Source organism: Toxorhynchites rutilus, chromosome 2, assembly GCF_029784135.1.
Source record: "Toxorhynchites rutilus septentrionalis strain SRP chromosome 2, ASM2978413v1, whole genome shotgun sequence".
In the NCBI taxonomy this organism is placed as follows: domain Eukaryota; kingdom Metazoa; phylum Arthropoda; class Insecta; order Diptera; family Culicidae; genus Toxorhynchites; species Toxorhynchites rutilus.
In genome coordinates this window covers 328,088,446-328,108,983 of record NC_073745.1, presented here as the reverse complement: position 1 = coordinate 328,108,983, position 20,538 = coordinate 328,088,446, and the positions used below count along the sequence as shown (strand labels likewise).

Genomic DNA, 20,538 nt, shown 5'->3' with positions numbered 1-20,538 from the left:
AATGGACGGTTTATTGTCTACTCATCGTGAACTCAAACCAACGAACTTAGACATTTGTCAAGTATGCTATAAAGGTCCTCGCATTATTATTAGTAAATAGCGTACAACATAGCTCACACACACTGCACGCTATTCTATACGTGTGAGTAATTTTCGTGTACAATACAAAAGAATCTACCTGTAGCGTATGTCAAACCACGTTGAACTCAAACATCGATGCATGCACATGTACATGGGAGAGAGAAAGAGAGGAACGCATTTGTTTTGGGGGAAGTCACTTCAAAATGCGATGATGGCAATTTGACTGGGAAGAATGAAATGATATAGTCGAGTCGGTAGAGGGAGATAGCGACTAAACGCCCGACTGGCTGTTTAGTCGCTTTGGCGGGGAGACTGCGTGAAGAAGCCAAAAGTCATTACTAACTGAATACGGGTATAGTCAGTCAGATAGTCAACTAACTATCCTCAGTTGACTATGACTATGCAGAGCCCTGGTCTACAACGTGAGAAAATTTTGTTGCAGATACCCGACTTCAGGTACATTCTAGACATAACGTAAACAAGATAATTATTGTTGTACCCATAACGTCCGGTTAAATCAACGAGGTGTATTTGCGTTGTTGGGATTCAGTAAACTCCTAATGTTTTAACCGGTAACACGAATAATTTGTTAAGAGTTTGTATGAAGATGAAAAATTATTTCTTAATATCGCTACGTTTTGTATTAACCCACATGTCAACAAATGTTTTTCAACGTAACTCCTAAACATATATATTTTACCATAATGATGCATTTGAAAAAGTTGTTTAAAAAATTACAAAAAAAAGCGAATTAAAAAAAAAATTTTTGATCATAATAATTCGGAATAACTTATAAGTATATTATATTCTCATAAACGTTATTAACTAGGCTTTCCAATAAACTTGTGGTTAAGAGGCTTAATAGGAAAAAATAATAAGATAAAGCATAAGATAAAGAAGAATAGGAGAATAAAAAACATAATTTTAACTCTGTTGATATTCTTCTTTTTACTCCCAGGAGCTTCCGGGTCGGGTCCATGTTTTTCTCAAGTTTTAGGCATATACTAACAAATTCTGAAGAGTATTACTGCGACGAAGCTATTTGGAAAGTTTTGAAAATTTTTGATCCCTATACTGCCGTTCTATGCATAGTTGACCCATGTTCCAAAATCAGCAACTGAGAAAAACGCAATCAAGGTTTCGCCGCATATTTGTCTACCAAAAGCTATAAGCATTTCAATTTAGCAATACACCCGATTTTTTTATAAGCACTATACTATTGTTTAATGAAATGTGATGAGATCCCCTCACTGAATCAATCAAGCTTGATTACTGGTTTAAAAATTCGTGGTGGGACTGTTATGCCTAGAATATCAACATGGGACAATTGAACTTGAAGTTGTTTTTTGATATACTGGGAACAAACAATAATATTTTTGTGTTTTTTCGAAAGATTATGCATAGAAACATCGTTTTATGAAGAAATGAGTGATCTGCAACAGCTTCGCAGAATATAAGTCTCATTGTTATTAGGCATTCGCTAACAAGGTGTACACGTGTTCTGTTTAACTTTTTCGTATTTGTTTGAAAATTAGTTTGTTTTTCCAAACCAGAAAAGAGTGCATTAGACCTGCTGAAAGTGTGACATGAAATTCTTGTACTTGAACCGAATTATTCGATATGGATCTACAAAAAATACATGGTGGGACAGTAATGAATAGAATATCAACATGGGACAGTTGAGCTTGAGGGTTTTTTTTAAGTTGGGAATAAACTATATGTTTTTTTGTGTTTTTCCGTAAGATTATGGATAAAAACAACGTTTTATGAAGAAAAGTGAAAATCGTCAAAAAGTAACATGGGACTTACGTAACATGCGTAGAATGGCAGTATATGAAATATGCAGAATCAATCAAAAATATTTCCAATAGTTCAACATGACAATAATGTTATTTATCCTTTTTTAAGTTAACTTGTCATCCATGACAATTTTTGTATATTTCACGATCAACGTATAAAAAGAGCTGATCTTTTTTAGTTTAATACTAGCTGATTTCACCAGACTTTGATTGAGAGTCGAGTCCCCCCTCCTTCATGGACAGCACCCTCTCACCTTTCCCCATACGCTAATGGCATACATATAAAGGGTGTGTCACATCAAATTGCATCACGGAAAAAACGCTGTAGAAATTTAATTTTTAAGAATTATATCTTCAGCTTTCGCTTATAATCAGATAAGAGTGTATAGATCACGTTGGCCATGCTTCACTATCAATTTTTCGTAAATTTGGAAAAATGTCGTCGAACGAAAAAGAGCGTCGTGAATTAATCCTGTGCACTCATTTCGAGAATCCGGAGTTGTCACATCGGGACATCGGTAATATGCTGGGAATCGCCCAATCCACGGTCAGCAGAGTACTAAAACGATACTTCGAGAACCTAACCATCGACCGGAAGATGAAGAACGGCAAAAATGGATGCTCCGTCAGTGAAAAAGATCACAAGCGCGTAGTTAAGCAGTTTAGACGTGATCCGAGAAGTTCGGTCCGGGATGTCGCCAATAAGCTGAATTTGTCAAGTTCATTCGTCCAGCGGACCAAGCAGCGGGAGGGCCTACGTACATACAAGGTTCAGAAGGCTCCTAACCGCGACGAAAGGCAAAACATGGTGGGGAAGACGCGAGCCCGGAAGCTGTACACCGAAATGCTGACGAAGCCGCATTGCCTGGTAATGGACGACGAAACCTACGACAAAGCGGACTTTCGTCAGCTGCCGGGCCTGTTGTTCTCCTCCGCAGAGGACAAATTCAGCGTTCCGGAGGAGATTCGCAAGCAGAAACTATCCAAGTTTCCCAAAAAGTACATGGTGTGGCAAGCGATCTGCTCTTGCGGAAAGCGGAGCGCCCCCTTCGTGATGACCGGCACGGTAAACGGGCAGGTTTACCTTAAGGAGTGCCTACAGAAGCGCTTACTACCACTAATGAAGCAGCACGAGGGCCTGACCATCTTCTGGCCGGATCTCGCTTCGTGCCACTATTCAAAGGACGTGTTGGAGTGGTACGAAGCCAACGGGGTCACCTTCGTGCCAAAGGAAATGAACCCGCCCAACGCGCCGGAGCTTCGCCCAATAGAGAAATATTGGGCGATTATGAAGCAGACCCTCCGGAAGAACCCAAAAGTTGTCAAATCGGAGGCGGACTTCAAGAGAAAATGGATTTCTGTTCAAAAAAAACTACAACCTGACGTTGTACAGAACCTTATGGACGGGGTAAAGAGGAAGGTGCGAGCATACGGGCTTGGGCTCGAAGTATGAATAAAAAGAAAATGCCAAAAGTTGTTTAATAGTTTTTATTTTACTGTCTAAAATTTTCAAAAGGATCGGTCTACTGGGCGAATTTCTACAGCGTTTTTTCCGTGATGCAATTTGATGTGACACACCCTTTAGTTGATAATCTTTCAAATTTTTTAATTGCTGCTAAAAATCTTTGAGAATAGAAAAAGAAGGCAAATATTGCTTTTTTCTTGTCCCCCTGTTGGGCTACGGGTCTATTTTTTTGGCTGGTGATCAATAACTGCAATAATTTTGAGCAAATTTGAAGCACTTTGAAAAAACTATTTTTTGTCTTAGAATCGCTGTTTGTATCTATATACACTCGATGAAAAAAAGGGGAACAGAGTGCAAAGTCGGAAATTTTGAGTCATTTTGGACATGATTTAACATCGTAAAAAACTAACGCATATCGATGGAATGCGCATCATTTTGAAGCTACAACTCTCAGGTATTAGAATATTTTACGTACATATGTTTATCTTGATGTGTGCATAGGTGTAATAGGTAACAATACCGGGAAGAAATTAAAAATCAATTTTCTCTGTTTTTTTAAAGATTTTCTGGACTAACACAATTTTTTTGTCAACCAACTCAACAGCATGAGTCGGGACTTTATTCGCTCCTTCTCCCGACTCATGTCCAATCACTGCTCGTTGGACGCGCTACTCTTTCGTATCAATCTTGCCGACAACAATCTTTGTGTTTGTGGCCAAGGTTACCACGACATCGAGCACGTTGTTTGGTCGTGCGAGCTGTATCTTGTCGCCAGATCGAATTTAGAAGACACCCTTCGGACCCGAGTAAGGCAGCCCATGGTGCCGGTGAGAGACGTGTTGGCTCGGTTAGACCTTGATTACATGTCCCAAATACATGTTTTCCTTAAAGCTATCGATCTTCGTGTGTGATTGTCCTTATATCCTTATTTTCTCCTTTTCCTTTTCCTTTTCCTTTGTGAGAGATCGGATCCCTCCTTAAGAATAAGATGAAATGTAAATACATATAAGATATAAGATAGGATTAAGAATTGAGTGTGATGAGTGTGATTGAGAGTGTGAGTGTGAACATTGTCAACATATCTTCATATCCCCTCCTTTTCCTGAAGAAAATATGTCACCCTTCTAAACTCGAGTCGACCGCGAGTAATCGGTTTTCTACGTTATTAATATTAGAATTAAGGAAAAATGTATATATTCTAGTAACAATACAGTAAGGAGCTCGGCTCCTTTAAACTTATGTAACTGAGCCTGTAAAAATAAACGATTTAAATAAAAATAATAAACTCAACAGCAAATCCAATTAACCTTATCAACCAGTTTTTTTTTTGATTCCTAGAAAGTTCCTGTAGGACCTTCCCATACAGAGATATTTCAATTTGAATGGAAAATTACCCCTTCGTTTTTGATGATGAATAATTCAATAAACCACCATTGCACCGCAAATCGAAAGGCAGTTTTGAAAACTTCAATAAATTCTAATAATATAAATTTGTTACTTTGACGAAAAAAAAATTATTTAATTTTTTGTATCGAATTCAAATAAGTGTCAAAAACAATATTATTATAGTGTTTTACAAAGTCCTCTGTATTTCTGCAAATATCGCAGTAAGTTCTAATGTATGCAGGCCAATTTTCAGCCTAGTGTATTCCCTAAACATCTGTGAACGTTTCATATTGATACGTTCAGCCGTTTGTTGTAGCCCCAAAATGATAAGCGATATGCGTTTATTTTTCACGAAGTTAAAGCATGTCAAAAATCACTTGAAATTTCCGACTTCAAACTCTGTTCCTCTAATTTTTTGTCGAGTGTATATTAACCCTTTTCGATCGGAATTACATCAATTATTATTAATATTTCATTATATAATAATTAATAATATAATAATTACATTACATAATAATAATAATAATAAACGCGCACCTCTATCGCATTGGGCTCGCAGCAAACAATCTTTGTGATTGTGGCGATGGCTACCACGACATCGAGCATGTTGTCTGGTCGTGTATCCGGTTCCATACTGCTCGCTCTCATGTCTCTAGAGCACTGAGAGCACAAGGCAGACAATCGGATATCCCCGTCCGGGATATCTAAGGTAGCCGTGATCCTGATCTTCTGCTTCATCTATACCTGTTCCTCAGAAACGCCGATGTCAACGTTTAATGATGTTTCCTTCGTTGTGTCCCTGTTTCATATCCCTCCTATCCGATCGATAAACTTTTACTTAGTCGCGGCAATACATACACACACACTCTTTACAGATACACGGGCCAAAGGTTGTGCAGTCCACTGATGATTCAACAAGAGCCAAAGGTTGTACCGCTCATGACAACTCTACACGAGCTGATGATTGCGCCGGCTAGTGACCATTCTATCCTGGATTCCTCGAGTCGAGAAGACGCACCACGCTAGATATGGGGTACATACTAGGGGGGCGTTGCTGATTAATGGTCAGCTGCATCCCAATAGGAAATATCCCGTGTCGGGCACACGTACAGAGCATTGGAGACAGCAACATCCCAATTACGAGAACACTTGTAATATTAACCTCGAGCCGACCGCGAGTAATCGGTTACATATTACTAACATAGATAATAAGAAAAACTGTTAAAATATTGAACTCCGGCCCCGTCAGGCTAACGCCATAGGAGCCTTGATAAAAATATATATTTTGGAAAAAAAAACATTTAATAAGGACAAAGCCTTCACAAAAAAATCAAGAATCAACTATAAGACAGTGAGAAAAAAATGAGAAAGTTTGTAAAAAAACGCAAAAACACAACACCAAAGGTTTTTTTCAGAACTCCCAACATGTTCGTAAAGAGTAAACAGCACACTAATCCATATTTCAGGTAGATAGGTAGGTATTCATGTATAAGAAGAAGGTAAAACAATATATTTAAAATATATATTTAGAAAAAGCTTTCCCCTTTGTATAGTCCTACGTCACTCCGGTTATGTCCCCGACATTACCCACCCGTCTTTTTTTTTTAGAAAAAGTGTGAACAGAAATATTGTTTCATAAAGTACAAAATTAGTATACTTCCTTGCTGTGGTAGCTGAGAGCAGACAAACGACCGCAATATTCCACCATATCTCGGGAACACCTTGACCGATATTCACCAAACTTGACATGAATGTTCCATACATTAGAGGTGGTCAAAAGCGTATTGAAAATAGAAGGGCAGCCACTGAACAAATCCATGTATAATTTTCTCTTTTATATAACGTCTCTATCAAAATTTGATCGTAATATAGTCACCAATGAACTTAGGCAATTTGTTTCGATCATAACCAGTAGAAAAATACCAGAAGTGTTGATAAAATGATGAAAATATTTTTTTTCACTTCCATGTATGAAAATCGTCCATGGTGCTGTGTTCCTTCGAAGTTGGAGAAATCGTTTCTCTGTTGTAGAAAATGTGTTATGCGAATATCGGACAGTATTATGTTTTGGTAATCCTTATCAGATGAATGGGATATGCTATGCAGTCACTGCAACAATGAAGCCATAGTATCACAACCATTGCCCAGCGTACCATATCGTGACATGCTCCGCATAACTGTTAGAGGCATTGGTGTAAATGTAACACAATACAGCTCTAGAGCAAAAGTAACCAATTTTTATGAATCAAACATTTATTGAAGATTTTTATATTGCAGAATTTATTGGAAAGTAGCACTAGTGGCATGAAAAATAAGGATAATTGAAAATTCGGGAACGATTTCTTCTAAAATTGTTTTCTTTACATTCATTGACATCAAACATGCAGCTTATCGCTTATCGCTTACGCTTATCTTAGCCACTCTTCTAGTACCATAACCCTTATAAAATCTTAATTCGCCGCTGGTTACAAAGGTGAAGATTGGTCATCCGTCTATCATCGGGACATCAATCCATGTACTCAAAAGACTCTATTAGAACGATAAATGGTACAACTGTTTACAAATTAATGAGAGCTAATGGTGATTGAATTTTTGGACGATAAATTTGGGCTCAATTTCAGATGTGGCCATTTTCATCGAGGAACTCGGAACTCACTGGAGATCCTATCGATGTGCTAATTTTTCAGATTCATCTTGTTCACGTTATTATTTTGCATCAATCAATGTATTGAACGATTTGTTTATGGGGCATTGGTATTGGGTAACAAATGTGACAAGGTGTTTATTTAATGCGATACATCAAGGCAACGAAAGCTTTCTGTCTTTAGTTGCTGAAAAATGGATTGCTTTCAGTTTAGTTTCTGTTTCGAGTCCCCCTGTCAAGGCATCCGGTATCGAGCCCAGAACATTGTTACCAATGAAAATATGATTCTGAATTATTTCACATAAATATAGATATGCTATTTCGATGGAAGACACATACGTTTACACTGTTCACATCACTCCCAATATTTACTCTGATGATTATTGACCACATGTTTTATCATATATTTGGTAGTTTTTACGCTAGATACAATGACTAAACTTTATTGATTGAAAGAAAACAAATATAGTAAAAAAAATCGCTAAATAACGAGTCACAGGAAAATTTCGCAGAATTATTTTTGTTCACAAGAAGGATTTTTTATTGACATCTCCAAAAAAGTAAACCAGAACACCCAACAAGATTATAGTCCCTTAAATTATTTTTCCCATATGAATATCTACTGCAAGTGCGAGCACGAATCTGCTTACCCTGGGTCATTCGGCACCTCCGCCTGGTTGCCGGACTGGTGCGCTCCGAGATCCTGATTCTGGTGCTCCATCTTCCACAGCTTGATTGCCTGTTCTAACGGGGCGTAAATGCTTCTGATTTTTATTTTCTGCCGGACTATGCGAGCTAACTTTGCTGAACTTTGTTTTCACTGCCGCTACTGCTGATGCTGATGTTGCTGTTGTTGCTGTTGATGCAAAATTTCACGCGCTTTTTTCACTACAATTTTTTCCAATTATTTACTGCTTCACAAAAACTCAACTGGCAATCGCTGACACTAAGACTAATCTGCTCTAGAGACGTTGACAATATATATTTGATAAAAGATCACAGATCACACTTGGATTTGAATTTTCCGCTCACTACCTCTTAACTCTTAACTTGGCTTTTGGCTCTTCGCTAAACTTGCTTCTAGCACTAGATGCTGAATCACAGACACGCTGCTGATCGACTACACACGTTGTGATGACTCTTGCTCAGAACTGATAACAGCAACTTCGGAGGGAATACTAGGACTGTTGTTGGTGTATTGTTGTTTTTTTTCTCCACTAATGCTACAACACTTAATACGTTGACGTTACTGGGATGCTACAGAGAACCATCTATATCGATTTCAACAGGATCGGACGACAAAACAAACTACGGTGTTTACTTTTCTTATCGGTGATTTTTGGCGTTTTCCAAGGATACACATAGAAAGAGAGATCTAACACGCAATGCTACACAACGCTACAATCAACGGCTAAACAACGTTTTATATCATATATGACGATTGGTGGTCGCTTATTGCCTACTCGGTAAGTCGAAAAACCTTAAACTACCAATTTACTACCAAAGGGGTATATTTAAACTTGTTTGAATATTTATTTATAGATGTTGGCGCTCGGAGTGATAGTGTTCAACTTCGAATGAACTTCCGTCGATTCAATTAGCCGCACTGTGTTCGATCTTGGATGAAATATCTATACTCTTCGTTTCGTTCGGTCTGAGGAGTTCTCCAGCGGAGGGAAGCGGTCACACTTGCCCTCGATACTGCTGCTACTGCTGCTTCCAAAAATACCAGCGACCGACCGAACTTTGAATGCACGCTTATTTTCACGCCCAAACCTGGAGTGGATTACTCGTTATCTTCTGGTTTGCACGCGGAAAACGCGGCCGAGCTCTTCAATATCTTGACGCGCGACGCGGTCACGGGTTGATACGGGAGAGGTGTGTGGTTCGAGTGTGTTTGCGGGTGTGGGTGTGAGGTTCGTTTTTTTTTTTTTGAAAGTGTCAAATGTTTGGTTTCGTGATGCAAACTAGCAATCTACAGAACTAAGCTGGTGTGTCGACACGCGGAAACTGACCACTGATTCGGCTGATTCGCTGGTCTCTGCTAGGTGGGGGCGCGGATGTTGGAACACTGCTGGAACACGGGCCCGGCGGAAACTAGCGTCACTTCGGCACAAACCGGGAGGATTCCGGCACAAGATAATCGCACGATAAACACCGAACGGAACGGAAGCTTCCGGCGTTTTTTCTTACTACCCCGTGTGGATGGGTTGATACGGCACGCGTGTAAGTACACTCTCAACAAACACCAAAACGAGACTGAGACGCACTACAAGACTCTGGTGGGTTTGGCCGGCGGTGGACTTCCGAAGGTGCGTTTCTAGATTGTGTGTATTCCGACGAGGAGTTTGATGAGACTGAGATTTATTAGCTGCTGCTTCTGCGGCTGATGCTTCTGGCTGCTACGGCTACTACTAACTGGTCCTGCTCGACCGCGCTCCTACTCAACGATGCAGGCAAATATCGGCTTGAGGGTGCCACTCACTCTCACGGCTCACGGGTACCCACGAAAATTCCCAACAAGTGCACGATGATGAGCACCCCACAGTCACATACTCACGAGCGACAGCGACATAATCTCAACGTGTGAAATGACTTGTTATTGGTGGAGGCGGTGGTGTTGGTGGGCGGTAAGTGCTGCTGGCGATCACGTGTGTCTGACACTCAGCGCATAGTGTCGATAAGAGCAGCGCAACGCGGCTACTCTCTGTTCTCATTTTCCGAACCGGCGGCGGGAAAGAGAGCGAGAGATTGACAACCAAAACAACTCTGTTATATGTGTGTGTGTGTGTGTATGGTTTGCTTCCGTTGCTCGGAGCGAAGGTGAAACACGACGGTGGTGGAATGCAACTTTTGCTGCATTCCCCCCGCCCTTGCGGTACAGGCGGGAATGGAAGCGCAATGTTATGCAGGGGTGGGTATCTCACACTTGAAACATCCCTCCGGCACTTCTTGTTGGCATGCTATGCTATGTTGACCGAAAATGGGTGAGTTACCGGTCACTAACACAGGTAGAGAGCAGAGGGGATGACTGATGGGGGTGGCTGTGGAATAGAGTCATTCAGTTTGTAATAATGTTGAAGCTTACTCCCGTTGATGTATCAAAATTGCGCAACATTATTTTAGTGTAAAAAACTACAGATTAAATTAGCCAATGGAACAGATTCTCTTTAACGAGCGAGCATTAAAAATCTTTTTTTAACCTTCTTATACTCGCGCATACGTCTGACAGACATATATGGTCAGTGTCAAGTCAGAGGTGACGAAGTCGCAAAATTGAAAATTTCGAGTTTTGATTACATTTGGTTAAGCATTATGTAAGCTACAGTGCTGTTCGAAATAAAAGCAGCGTATGTTGGATTTTCTGTACCGCGTTATTTACTTCTTCTTCTTCTTGAATGGCGTTAACGTTCCCTTGTGGAACTTTTGCCGTCTCAACGTATGCATTAACTAGCGTCATTTATTAATACTTGGTCGAGATTTCTTAAGCCAAATAACACGCCTTGAATGTATTCCGAGGGGCAAGCTCTTGAATACGCATGACCACAGTGCAAGTCGAAGGAAATTTCTTTGACGAAAAATCCCCCGGCCAGAACGGGAATCGAACCCGAACACCCGGCATGATAATGTGAGACGCTAACCACTCGGCCACGGGTGCACTTTGCGTTATTTACTTATGTAGATGTAATCTTTAGCTGACTCCAAGTAAGCACGCGTGAGTAGTCGCGAATGAGGATTGTAACACACGACCATTTTGTTTCGTATGTCATTTGTTTACAGAATTTAGTTGTGTTTTTCCGAAGCAGGCAACAAGTGGAACAACTTGTTCCAAAAAATAGCAGCGCTTGCAAAAATATTAGTTTAATCCGTCAATGTTTTGAAGATTCAATATTCAATATGAGATGTAAAGAATAGATAACTTATATTTGATAAGAAATCTGTTGAATATATTTCAGGAAGATGGGCCGCTTTAAGCACTGTACATTTGAGGAACGAGATATTATCAAACGGTTGATTGTGGTTGGAAAAACATATCGCAAAGCGCAAGAAATATTACATTACTCTGCTAAAAGGCATATAATGTATTGTGATGGAAATGCAAAGGTGGAACTCGCGGTCCAAAGCGAGCGACGTCTTCACAAATCGATCGTCAGATGGTTCAAATGGTGAAAAAGTATCCGCATATCACTTCAACAGAACTGCAAGAAGAATTGAATCTTTCGATTGGTACGTCGACGATAAGAAAACGTTCTATTGAAGCCAAATTGCATGCAAGAAGCCCGAGAAGAGTATCACTACTTCCGTCACGACATATTCGTATCCATCTATCCTTTGCTAAGTCCCACGTGTATTGGCCTGTCGAAAAATTGACGTAGCATTCTATGAACCAATGAGAGTAAAGTTGTTGTGTTTGGCTCAGGTGACAAGCGTCTATTTGTACAACGTCCCCAAGGTACAGAATGTCTGCCCCAGTACACCGTGCAGACAGTCAAACATGGCGGCGCCAAAACCATGGCATGGGGATGTTTCTCATACAACGGTGTTGGACCTATACATCGTATAACAGGGATCATGGATGGTGTTTTTCATGCGGAAAATCGTAGAAAAATGTTATGCTACCATACGCCGAGAAAGAAATGCCTTTGAAATGGGTGTTTCAACAATACAATGATACGAAACACACGATCAGAAGAACATGGTTCCAGGATAATAAAATCGTAGTGATGAATTGGCTCAATCCAATGACATCAATTGAAAATTTTTGGGGCGATATTAAAAAAGCGGTTTACTAAGCAATGCCATCAAATATGAAGCAATTGTGGGTTGTAGATCAACAAACGTGGCCAGAAATACCTACCAAGAGGTGCCAGAAGATAATGGATTCTATGCCATGATTTGGAATAAGGGATACACTACAAAGTACTAACATTACTGATAAGTTTGCAATGTATTTCTTGTTTCTCTCTCTCGTATTACTCTTATATTGCTATTACATATACTACATGCGCTGAAAAATCCTGGGCTTTTTAATGAAAACAATCGTTTCTTTGGGCAAAGCTGTATTTATACCTCAGCATAGTTTCCTTCGAGGGCAACACACTTGGTATAACGAGTTTCCAGCATTTCGATTCCCTTTCTGTTTTACGAAACTTTAATGTCTTTGAAATATGCCTCAGTTTCTGCGATGACTCCCTCATTCGATGTGAATCTCTTTCCCTGGAGCCACCGCTTGAAGTTTGGGGCCATATAATAGTCGCTGGGGGGCCAAGCCTGAAGAATATGGTGGGTGAGCAACCAATTGGAAACGTAACGTAACGTAATTGGAAACGTGGTCCAACTTGGCCATCGCTTTTAAAGACGTATACGACGGTGCGTTATCGTGATGGTACAGAACTTTTTTCTTCGCCATATGGGGCCGTTTTTTCTTTATTTCTTCGTTAAGTTTGTCCAAAAACGCTGCATAATACTCTCCGGTAATTGTTTTTCCCTTCTGCAGGTAATCGATGAAGATTATGCCATGCGCATCCTAAAAAACGGAGGCTAAAACCCTCCCTTGTCAGCCACTCTGCAGACTGCCTACTCAGGACTCAGGACTGGTGATAATGGATCCACGTTTCATCCATTGCCACAAAACGTCGAAAGAAGTCAACTCTATTACGCTTCAACAACGCCAAAGCGGCTGTTGAATCATCAACGCGCCGCTGTTTATGGTTGACGGTCAGCAAACGCGGTACCCATCGCGCGGATAGCTTTTTCATGTCCAAAATGTCGTGCAAAATGTATCCCACACGTTCTTTTGAAATGCCTACGGCCTCAGCTAACTCGCGTAACTTCACTTTACGATCGTTCAAAACTAGTCGATGCGCTTGTTTTACAATTTCTGGATCCGTAGCCTCTTTTGGCCTTCCAGAGTAAGGTGCATCTGCGGTGCTTGTACGGCCCATTTCAAATTCATTGAACCACCGATAAATTGTTGTTCTCGAAGTTCAGAAGTGGAATAACAACCATTACATTGATTGTTCAGGAGTTTTTCCCATCAACAGACAATGTTTGATCAAAATACGATATTCCTCTTTTTCAGTTTTCTATACGATGGCTCAGGTGACACTTAAACAACTGTAGTTTATGGACGAATACACGAAATGTCATGAAACTTCACACATAAGCAAGTGCCAGATTAACCACTCGAAATAAATCTTGTTCAATTTTAGTGGCGCCATCTGTTGAAAAATCCCGGGGCCGTGTAGTAATATGGATTTCATATGAAACAGTAGTACAAACCTAAGTGGTGCGAACTCAATCCACTTCATTTTCAAGCAAATTCATGCATCGACTTGGCGCTCCATTCCTCGGTATGTAAAACACTAATATGAACACAAGAGTCACGAACATTTCACGTATTTGTAGATCGTTAATAGATCGTAGATCGAAAAATCCATTTTTAAGTATTTTTTCCAAAAATGTCTTTTTTAAAAAAATCATAACTTTTCAACTACTATAACGATTCGGATGGTTCTCAAATGGGGATCAACACTAGGGTAGGAGCCTACCTGTTGGTCTCAAATGTTCCTATCTCACGCCTCCACGAAGATCATATGACGACATTTTTAGATCGGGCGTGAACTGGAAACACACACCTGGTCTTGGCTCCGAGAACGGGTGTCGAAAGTGGCTAAGTGAGGGGGTGCGAGCGAGTCAGAGCGCTATATCTCTCCCGGGGAAGGCCTCCCGGGTCATGGAGGCCTTGCCAACCCGCTGTCTCCCGGGCAAAGGAGATACACCCAGAAAATGGAGCTACGTTCACGAAGAATACTCAGAATGCGATCGCCCGAGGAGGGTCCCCGAACTGGAGCTGGTCCTGGAACGGGCGTAAGAGCGAGCGGCCAGCGGCTGGAGGGCGATGTGCAAGAGCGGGCCACCAGCCGGGTTCAACCCGAAGAGCTACCGCCACACGGAAACAGCAGCCATCGACATCACCAACGAAACGCTGCGCCTACGAGGCGTGTTGCGACTGTCAGACGACAGTCGTCCACACTTGTGGGTACTACTAGGCGACGGATCATGTGGACACATGAAATGAATGAATTCGTGATCCGCGCCTATTACATCTGCACTGCTTTGGAGACGGACATGAGCGGTCGCCCTCGAATACTCGCAATGTTCGAGGAAGCGTATCCAGAGTTCGTCGGGAGGCTTGACCAAAACGCGATGAACGCGAGGCGTAGAGCGATTGTACGCAACAATATGCTCTCCCAAACGCAAGTCGACGAGATCAAGCAGCAGGTGCAGAGAGAACTAAGCTCCAAATGAAAGACAATTAGTTGATATTTTTTTTGTATTTGATTTTTTTTTTGTATTTGATTTTTTATGTTTTCATGGCTTTGGACTAGAGGACATTATATTCTTTCATATTTTTTCTTGACAGCTGAGGTTTTTTACATGATATATCCAAAAATCAGAAAATCGTTTTGAAGTTATGATTTTTCAAAGTCTTTTTGCCTTTTCTTCCAAAAATGACTTTTTCAAAAATTCATAACTTTAGAAATACTGGACCGATTCGGATAGTCTATCTATAAAATTGCAGCTAGTCTTTTATATAATTATTACACTTGCGAAGTAATTGGATGCTAGTCGCATATATCTAGTCTAGTTGCCTATAAATTTTGAACGAATATTGAAAACAAGTTTTTTTTTGGAATTTTGGAAAATCATAACATAAAAATTAAACGGACAAATCTTCGATTTCTATTATATTTTGTATAAAACCTCAGCTTTCAAGAAAAAATATAAAAAATATGGGAAAAGCATGAAAAACTAATACAATCAATAATTACTAAAACTAAAATCCATTTTTTTCGCAAATGCAACTAGATCATTGATTTCGATTTGATATGTCGGTCATCTAAATCGGGGCCAGTTGTTCAAAAGTTTTGATTTTTTTTTTTAAACAGTCTTTTTCGAAAATGGAGGAAAAGTCTGATTTTTTAGCTATCCGTTAAATTCGTAAATTCATAATATAAAAACGAAAAAAATGACATTTCTGATTTTTGGATATGTTATGTAAAAAATCCTCCGCTTTCAAGAAAAAAAAAACATAAAAAAATACAGCGATCTCTAGTCCAAAACCATGAAAACAAAAAAACAAATACAATCAATAATTACGGAAACAAAATCCAAATTTTCGGCAAGTGTTTTTTTTTTTCAAAAAAGACTAAATAATTTTCTTTAATTTAATAAATCGCTCATCTGAGTCGGTCCGGTCCAAAGGTTATAAATTTTCAAATAAGTAATTTATGGGAAAAAGGCGAAAAAAATTATTGTTCGGACCACCCTAAAATGGAAATTGGCACCCTAATGAAAAAATCTAAACAATACGTGTCTAATGTTCTGCGATATAGAACAAATCTACCACTTTTCATGAAAATCTGAGAACCACTAAATCGGTTTGACATGGAATGGCTGTATATATATATACAGGGTTTTCCAACTTTAAATTCCGAAAGTAAATTGAAATAAAACACACTTAGAATTCGAATTTCGATGAAACTTTTATTTCAAATTAAAGTTTGGTTTATGTCATTATGTGTGAAATACAACATCATTCAAATGTCCACCTGGGGCCTCCACGCACACCTTGATCCGGAACAGGTAATTTTCGATGACTTTTCGGCACATATGGGGCGGTATCTTGGTCATAACTTCACGAATGTTGTCTTTCAAATGTTCAAGAGTTTGCGGAGAGTTGGCATAGACACGGTCTTCCGCATAACCCCACAAAAAAAGTCTAGCGGGTTCAAATCGCATGATATGGACGGCCAATTGGCATCACCAAAACGCGAAATTCTGCGTCCCTCAAATTTCGTTCGCAATATGGCCATGTTCGGTCGTGTTGTGTGGCACGTGGCGCCGTCCTGCTGAAATCACATGTCATCCGTATCCATATCTTCAATTTGTGGCAAAAAAAATCGGTTAACATGCGGCCATAGCGTTCACCATTCACAGTTACCGTCTCGCCGTCCTCATTTTCAAAGAAATACGGCCCGATCACTCCACCAGACCATAATGCGCACCAAACAGTGACTTTTGGCGGTTGCAATGGCCTCTCAACAATCACGTGTGGATTTTCTGAGCCCCATATACGGAAATTTTGGGTGTTCACATAGCCACCGAGCTCGAAATGTGCCTCATCGCATTTGATGCGAAAATTCAGCATTTTGCTGCTGTTGTTCGTTCACCCAATCGACGTATGCCCGACGCATTCCAAGGTCACCACGCTCTAATTTTTGTACCAGTTGGACTTTATATGGATGTAGGTGCAAGTCCAAATGCAAAATTTGCCACAATGATGTGTTTGACAAGCCCAATTGCTTAGCACGCCGTGGAATCGAAACATTCGGGTCATCCTCCACACTGGCAGCAACAGCAGCAATATTTTCGGCCGAACGCACATTACGATGATGCACAGGTTTCACAATATCCGCTACGGATCCAGTTTGATCGAATTTACGCACTACATTAGCGATTGTGTGCTCTGTAGGCCGTCCATGACGACCAAAATCCGTCGGTAATGCTCGAAAAACATTTGCCGGTTATTCATCATTTTTATAGTATAATTTAACAAAATTAACACGTTGTGCGATGCTAAAACGATCCATATTGTAAAATGGTTGACAGCTATGTCAAACGGTTGTCAGCGCAGGGCTGTATACTTTCGGAAGCCCGAAATGGATATATATATATATAAGTGTATCGCGATGTATTAACGAATATGTGAAAATTAACGTGAAAAGACATTTCTACAGATCTGCAAACATTTACAGACTTTTCCACATTTTTAGCAGACATTAACCTGTTTTTACAAACAAACTTTTTAAATAAAATCTCTTCGTTCCATTTTTTATCGAATATTTTCAAATCACACGAGTAAACATTTACGTGACTGTGACTCCGTTTGTTTTTATTTCGTTTGGAAAAAAAAATTAGTGGGTTATATCTATGATATAACCGCAAGGTTCACGTGGAACTACCTTAGCTGAGCAATCATTCGTTTGTATTGATTAAATTCTTGATTGAATGAAACAGTTTCCAAATTCAATTGAGTTCAATATATTTGCTCTGTGAGTGAAAAAAATGAACAAATGCCGTGTAAAGTCAATTCATTTATTGTGATTGATTGTTCTTCGTTACAAGTAAATTTAATGACGGACCTTTTACGTTTGGTATGATGACTAGAACAAAATATATGTACGGAAGAATTATCAAACGTTTGATGAACCAGCCTAAGGCTGAAAATCTTTCCAATAAAGACAAAAAAAATTATCAAACGATTATTTTATTTTACATTTTCCTCTGAAGTTTACATCCCAAAAGTGTACATACTTCTCGAATCTCGAATTTGCTTGAAACACGGAAGTTCATTCGCTTCTAGTGGCTGCACGATTTTCCCAGGTTCCTAAGTTTAGAAGATCATGTTAGGACAGACATATTCCACTCTGCACAAAGGCAAGCGAGGACAAAAGTACTCGCAGTTTGCATTTATTTGCAGAGCCGATTTCCCCAGAAACCTCGGTTTTGAAGTCTGTGTTAGGGAAACACATTTCAATCGGAACAAAAATACCCCCGATTTGTATGAATTCGCAATGCCGATTTCCCCACGCTCCATGGATTTGAAGTCTGTGTTAGGCCGATGATATAGTAAACGCGAAGCAAAGCATTGCGGAAAAGCGAATTGAACAAACGCGAATTACAACGCGAACTATGACATAGTGAAAGCGTTTGCACGCGCGTTCTTGATGTAAACATTGATCGTAGGGGCTTGTTTGTGTTGTTGTTATTTTTTATTCGCAGTGTTCGAAATGGATTCGTCAGACGAGGAATATTTTGCCTCTCCGGGCACTATTGATTTTATTTTTAATAAGGAACCAGCAACACTATCCTGTCCCCCAATCTCTTGGCATTCCTGAGTATCATCCTCATTTTCGCCGTCTTTATTATTTCCCCCATTAGCTGCGGAGAAATTTCCACCAGACTTCCGGGGCCTCATTTGGTGCCTGAGGAACAGCATCGACTCGTAGTAGGGCCAGGAAGTGTGGGACTCAAAATTTAGTGGGCCTGCGTCACCGGATCTTCCTTCCGGAACCTTCCGCAACTTCTTTCCGAAGGTATCTCGGAGACTTTTCCACTTTTTTTTAGCAGCATCCGCTGAAAAAGTAAATACACTGTTTGGATGAGCCATAAAATATTTTTATTTACAACTTACAAGTAACATCTTCTCCCAGCTCAGTGGAAACTTCTCTCCACAGCTTTTCCACAACCGATTTGTTACGATAAAGTTTCGTTGTTTTATCCCACAAGGGCTTCTTCGAAAACACGGAATAAATTAAATTTTCCGCACCGATTTCCATTTCCGAACACTGTCAGCAAAACAAAACAAACAAAACACTGCCCAGTCGAAGCATCTCTAGCGTTTACACGCGTCAAAACACAACTCGAACTGCTTCCCCGCGTCTGACGGCCCGTTCGCAACGCTTCGCGTCGCGTTCGTTATATCAGGTAGACGCGATTCGCATACATTTTCATCAAAAGTGCTTTGACGCAAGCAGACGCAAACGCATTCACTATGTCATCAGCCTTAGGGAAACACATTCCAGTCGGAACAAAAATACCCCCGACTTGCATGAATTTGAAATACCGATTTCTCCAGGCACCTTGGTTTAGAAATCTCTATTAGGTAACACATTTCGGTGGGAACAAAAGCTCCCCCTACTTTCGTGTGTTCTTCTTCTTCTTTTTGGCTTTAGGAGGGTTTAAACTTTTCAGTTCATTCGCCTCTAGGCTCTTTCGTGTGTTTTCAATGCCGATTTCGCTGCTTGGTTTTAAAGTCTGTGTGAGGGAACATTTTTCGATAAGAACAAAAGTCCCCCTTCTTTCATGTATTTGCAATGCCGATTTCCCCAAGGCTGCTTGGTTTTGATGGCTGTGTTAGGGAAACCGTAAATCGGGCCAATCAAAACGATGCAGTTAGGGCGTTTAGATAACGCCTAATATTTTACAGTTATTCAATTGTTTATCTAATGAAAAACAACATTTTGTTAGTTGCGATAGATGCGTAGAAATATTCCCTATCAAGTGATGCAAACATCTCTCCTATCCAGTACGAAATGTTTGAGCTATAAGCATTCGAAATCTTTCATTTTTTCCTGCATGTTCTGTGTTTAGGTTTTCATTTTACCCTCCATATATTCCGGTTAGATGTAGTCCCACGTCAATATAGGCGGTCGCTACAACGTTAACTATATGGCTATATAAAGTGAGCGATGGTGGGGCTTGGCCACATTCTATCATCGGACGCCAAGCAGAAAAGCCGCTATCTTGAAATTGATTTCCAGCATAAGAGATATCGCTGCATTTGCCGGGGATGTATGTGGTGCGATACAGCAAGAGTGAGAGACAAGAGTTTCAATGGGATGTGGAGCAGGAGAACCTATCGAAGTTTGTTAAAAGCGGTGGAAGCGTCGCGCCGGGTGAATGAGTGGCTAATCGCGCTCGATTTGATAGAATGCTGGATTTTTTAAACGGTTTTCTTAGCTGTGACATATTTGTATGTTTGTATGTAACATGTTTGTCTATGGCGCTGTACCACATTAATTGAAATTTGACCCCTTTCCTGTTGACCAGTTGATCTGAAATTTGGAACACACCTTTATCTCTGCAGTCATTATAAAACTGCGTATTTTATGATCTTGAAAATCCAAGATGGCGACCGCTACAAAATGGCGGATTACATATTTTCTCAAAGCCTCATCAATATGGGTATTAAATGAAAGGAATTGACTAGTAGAACAAAGTTATTTATGAAAAATGCAAATCCAAAATGGCCACCACCATAAAATGGCGGATTACATATTTTCTCTAATCCCCATCAATATGGGTATCAAATGAAGGGCTTGACTAGTAGAACACAGTTATTCATGAGGAGTGCTAAGTCCAATTATATCACGATACCATACGGTAAATTCCTATTACGATAGGCTTGCCATCAAGTGTCTATTCGTTGCCGGCCGAACAATAACCCCTACAACATTTGCACCGCACGACATTTGCACGACAAATTTTGATTTTTTCGTATTTGAATCTAAACGTTTGAGTGTTTGCTGAGCGCT

The 20,538-nt window shown here is 40.1% G+C and overlaps 1 protein-coding gene across 5 annotated transcripts in view; it reads right to left on the bottom strand.

The window, feature by feature from the left end:
• The window catches only part of LOC129769306 (RNA-binding protein Musashi homolog Rbp6), a 1,713,766-nt gene extending 1,703,966 nt beyond the window's left edge, over positions 1-9,800 (bottom strand). For 3 of the 5 annotated variants that reach the window (XM_055771461.1, XM_055771462.1, XM_055771463.1), the window contains exon 1: positions 8,026-9,798. In XM_055771461.1, the coding sequence (XP_055627436.1) occupies positions 8,026-8,096 (71 nt within the window). In that variant the 5' untranslated portion in view covers positions 8,097-9,798. Of the gene's footprint in view, positions 1-8,025 lie in introns of all 5 variants that reach the window. The other 2 variants (XM_055771465.1, XM_055771464.1) reach the window with 2 other exon arrangements.
• Positions 9,801-20,538: the final 10,738 nt, after the last annotated feature.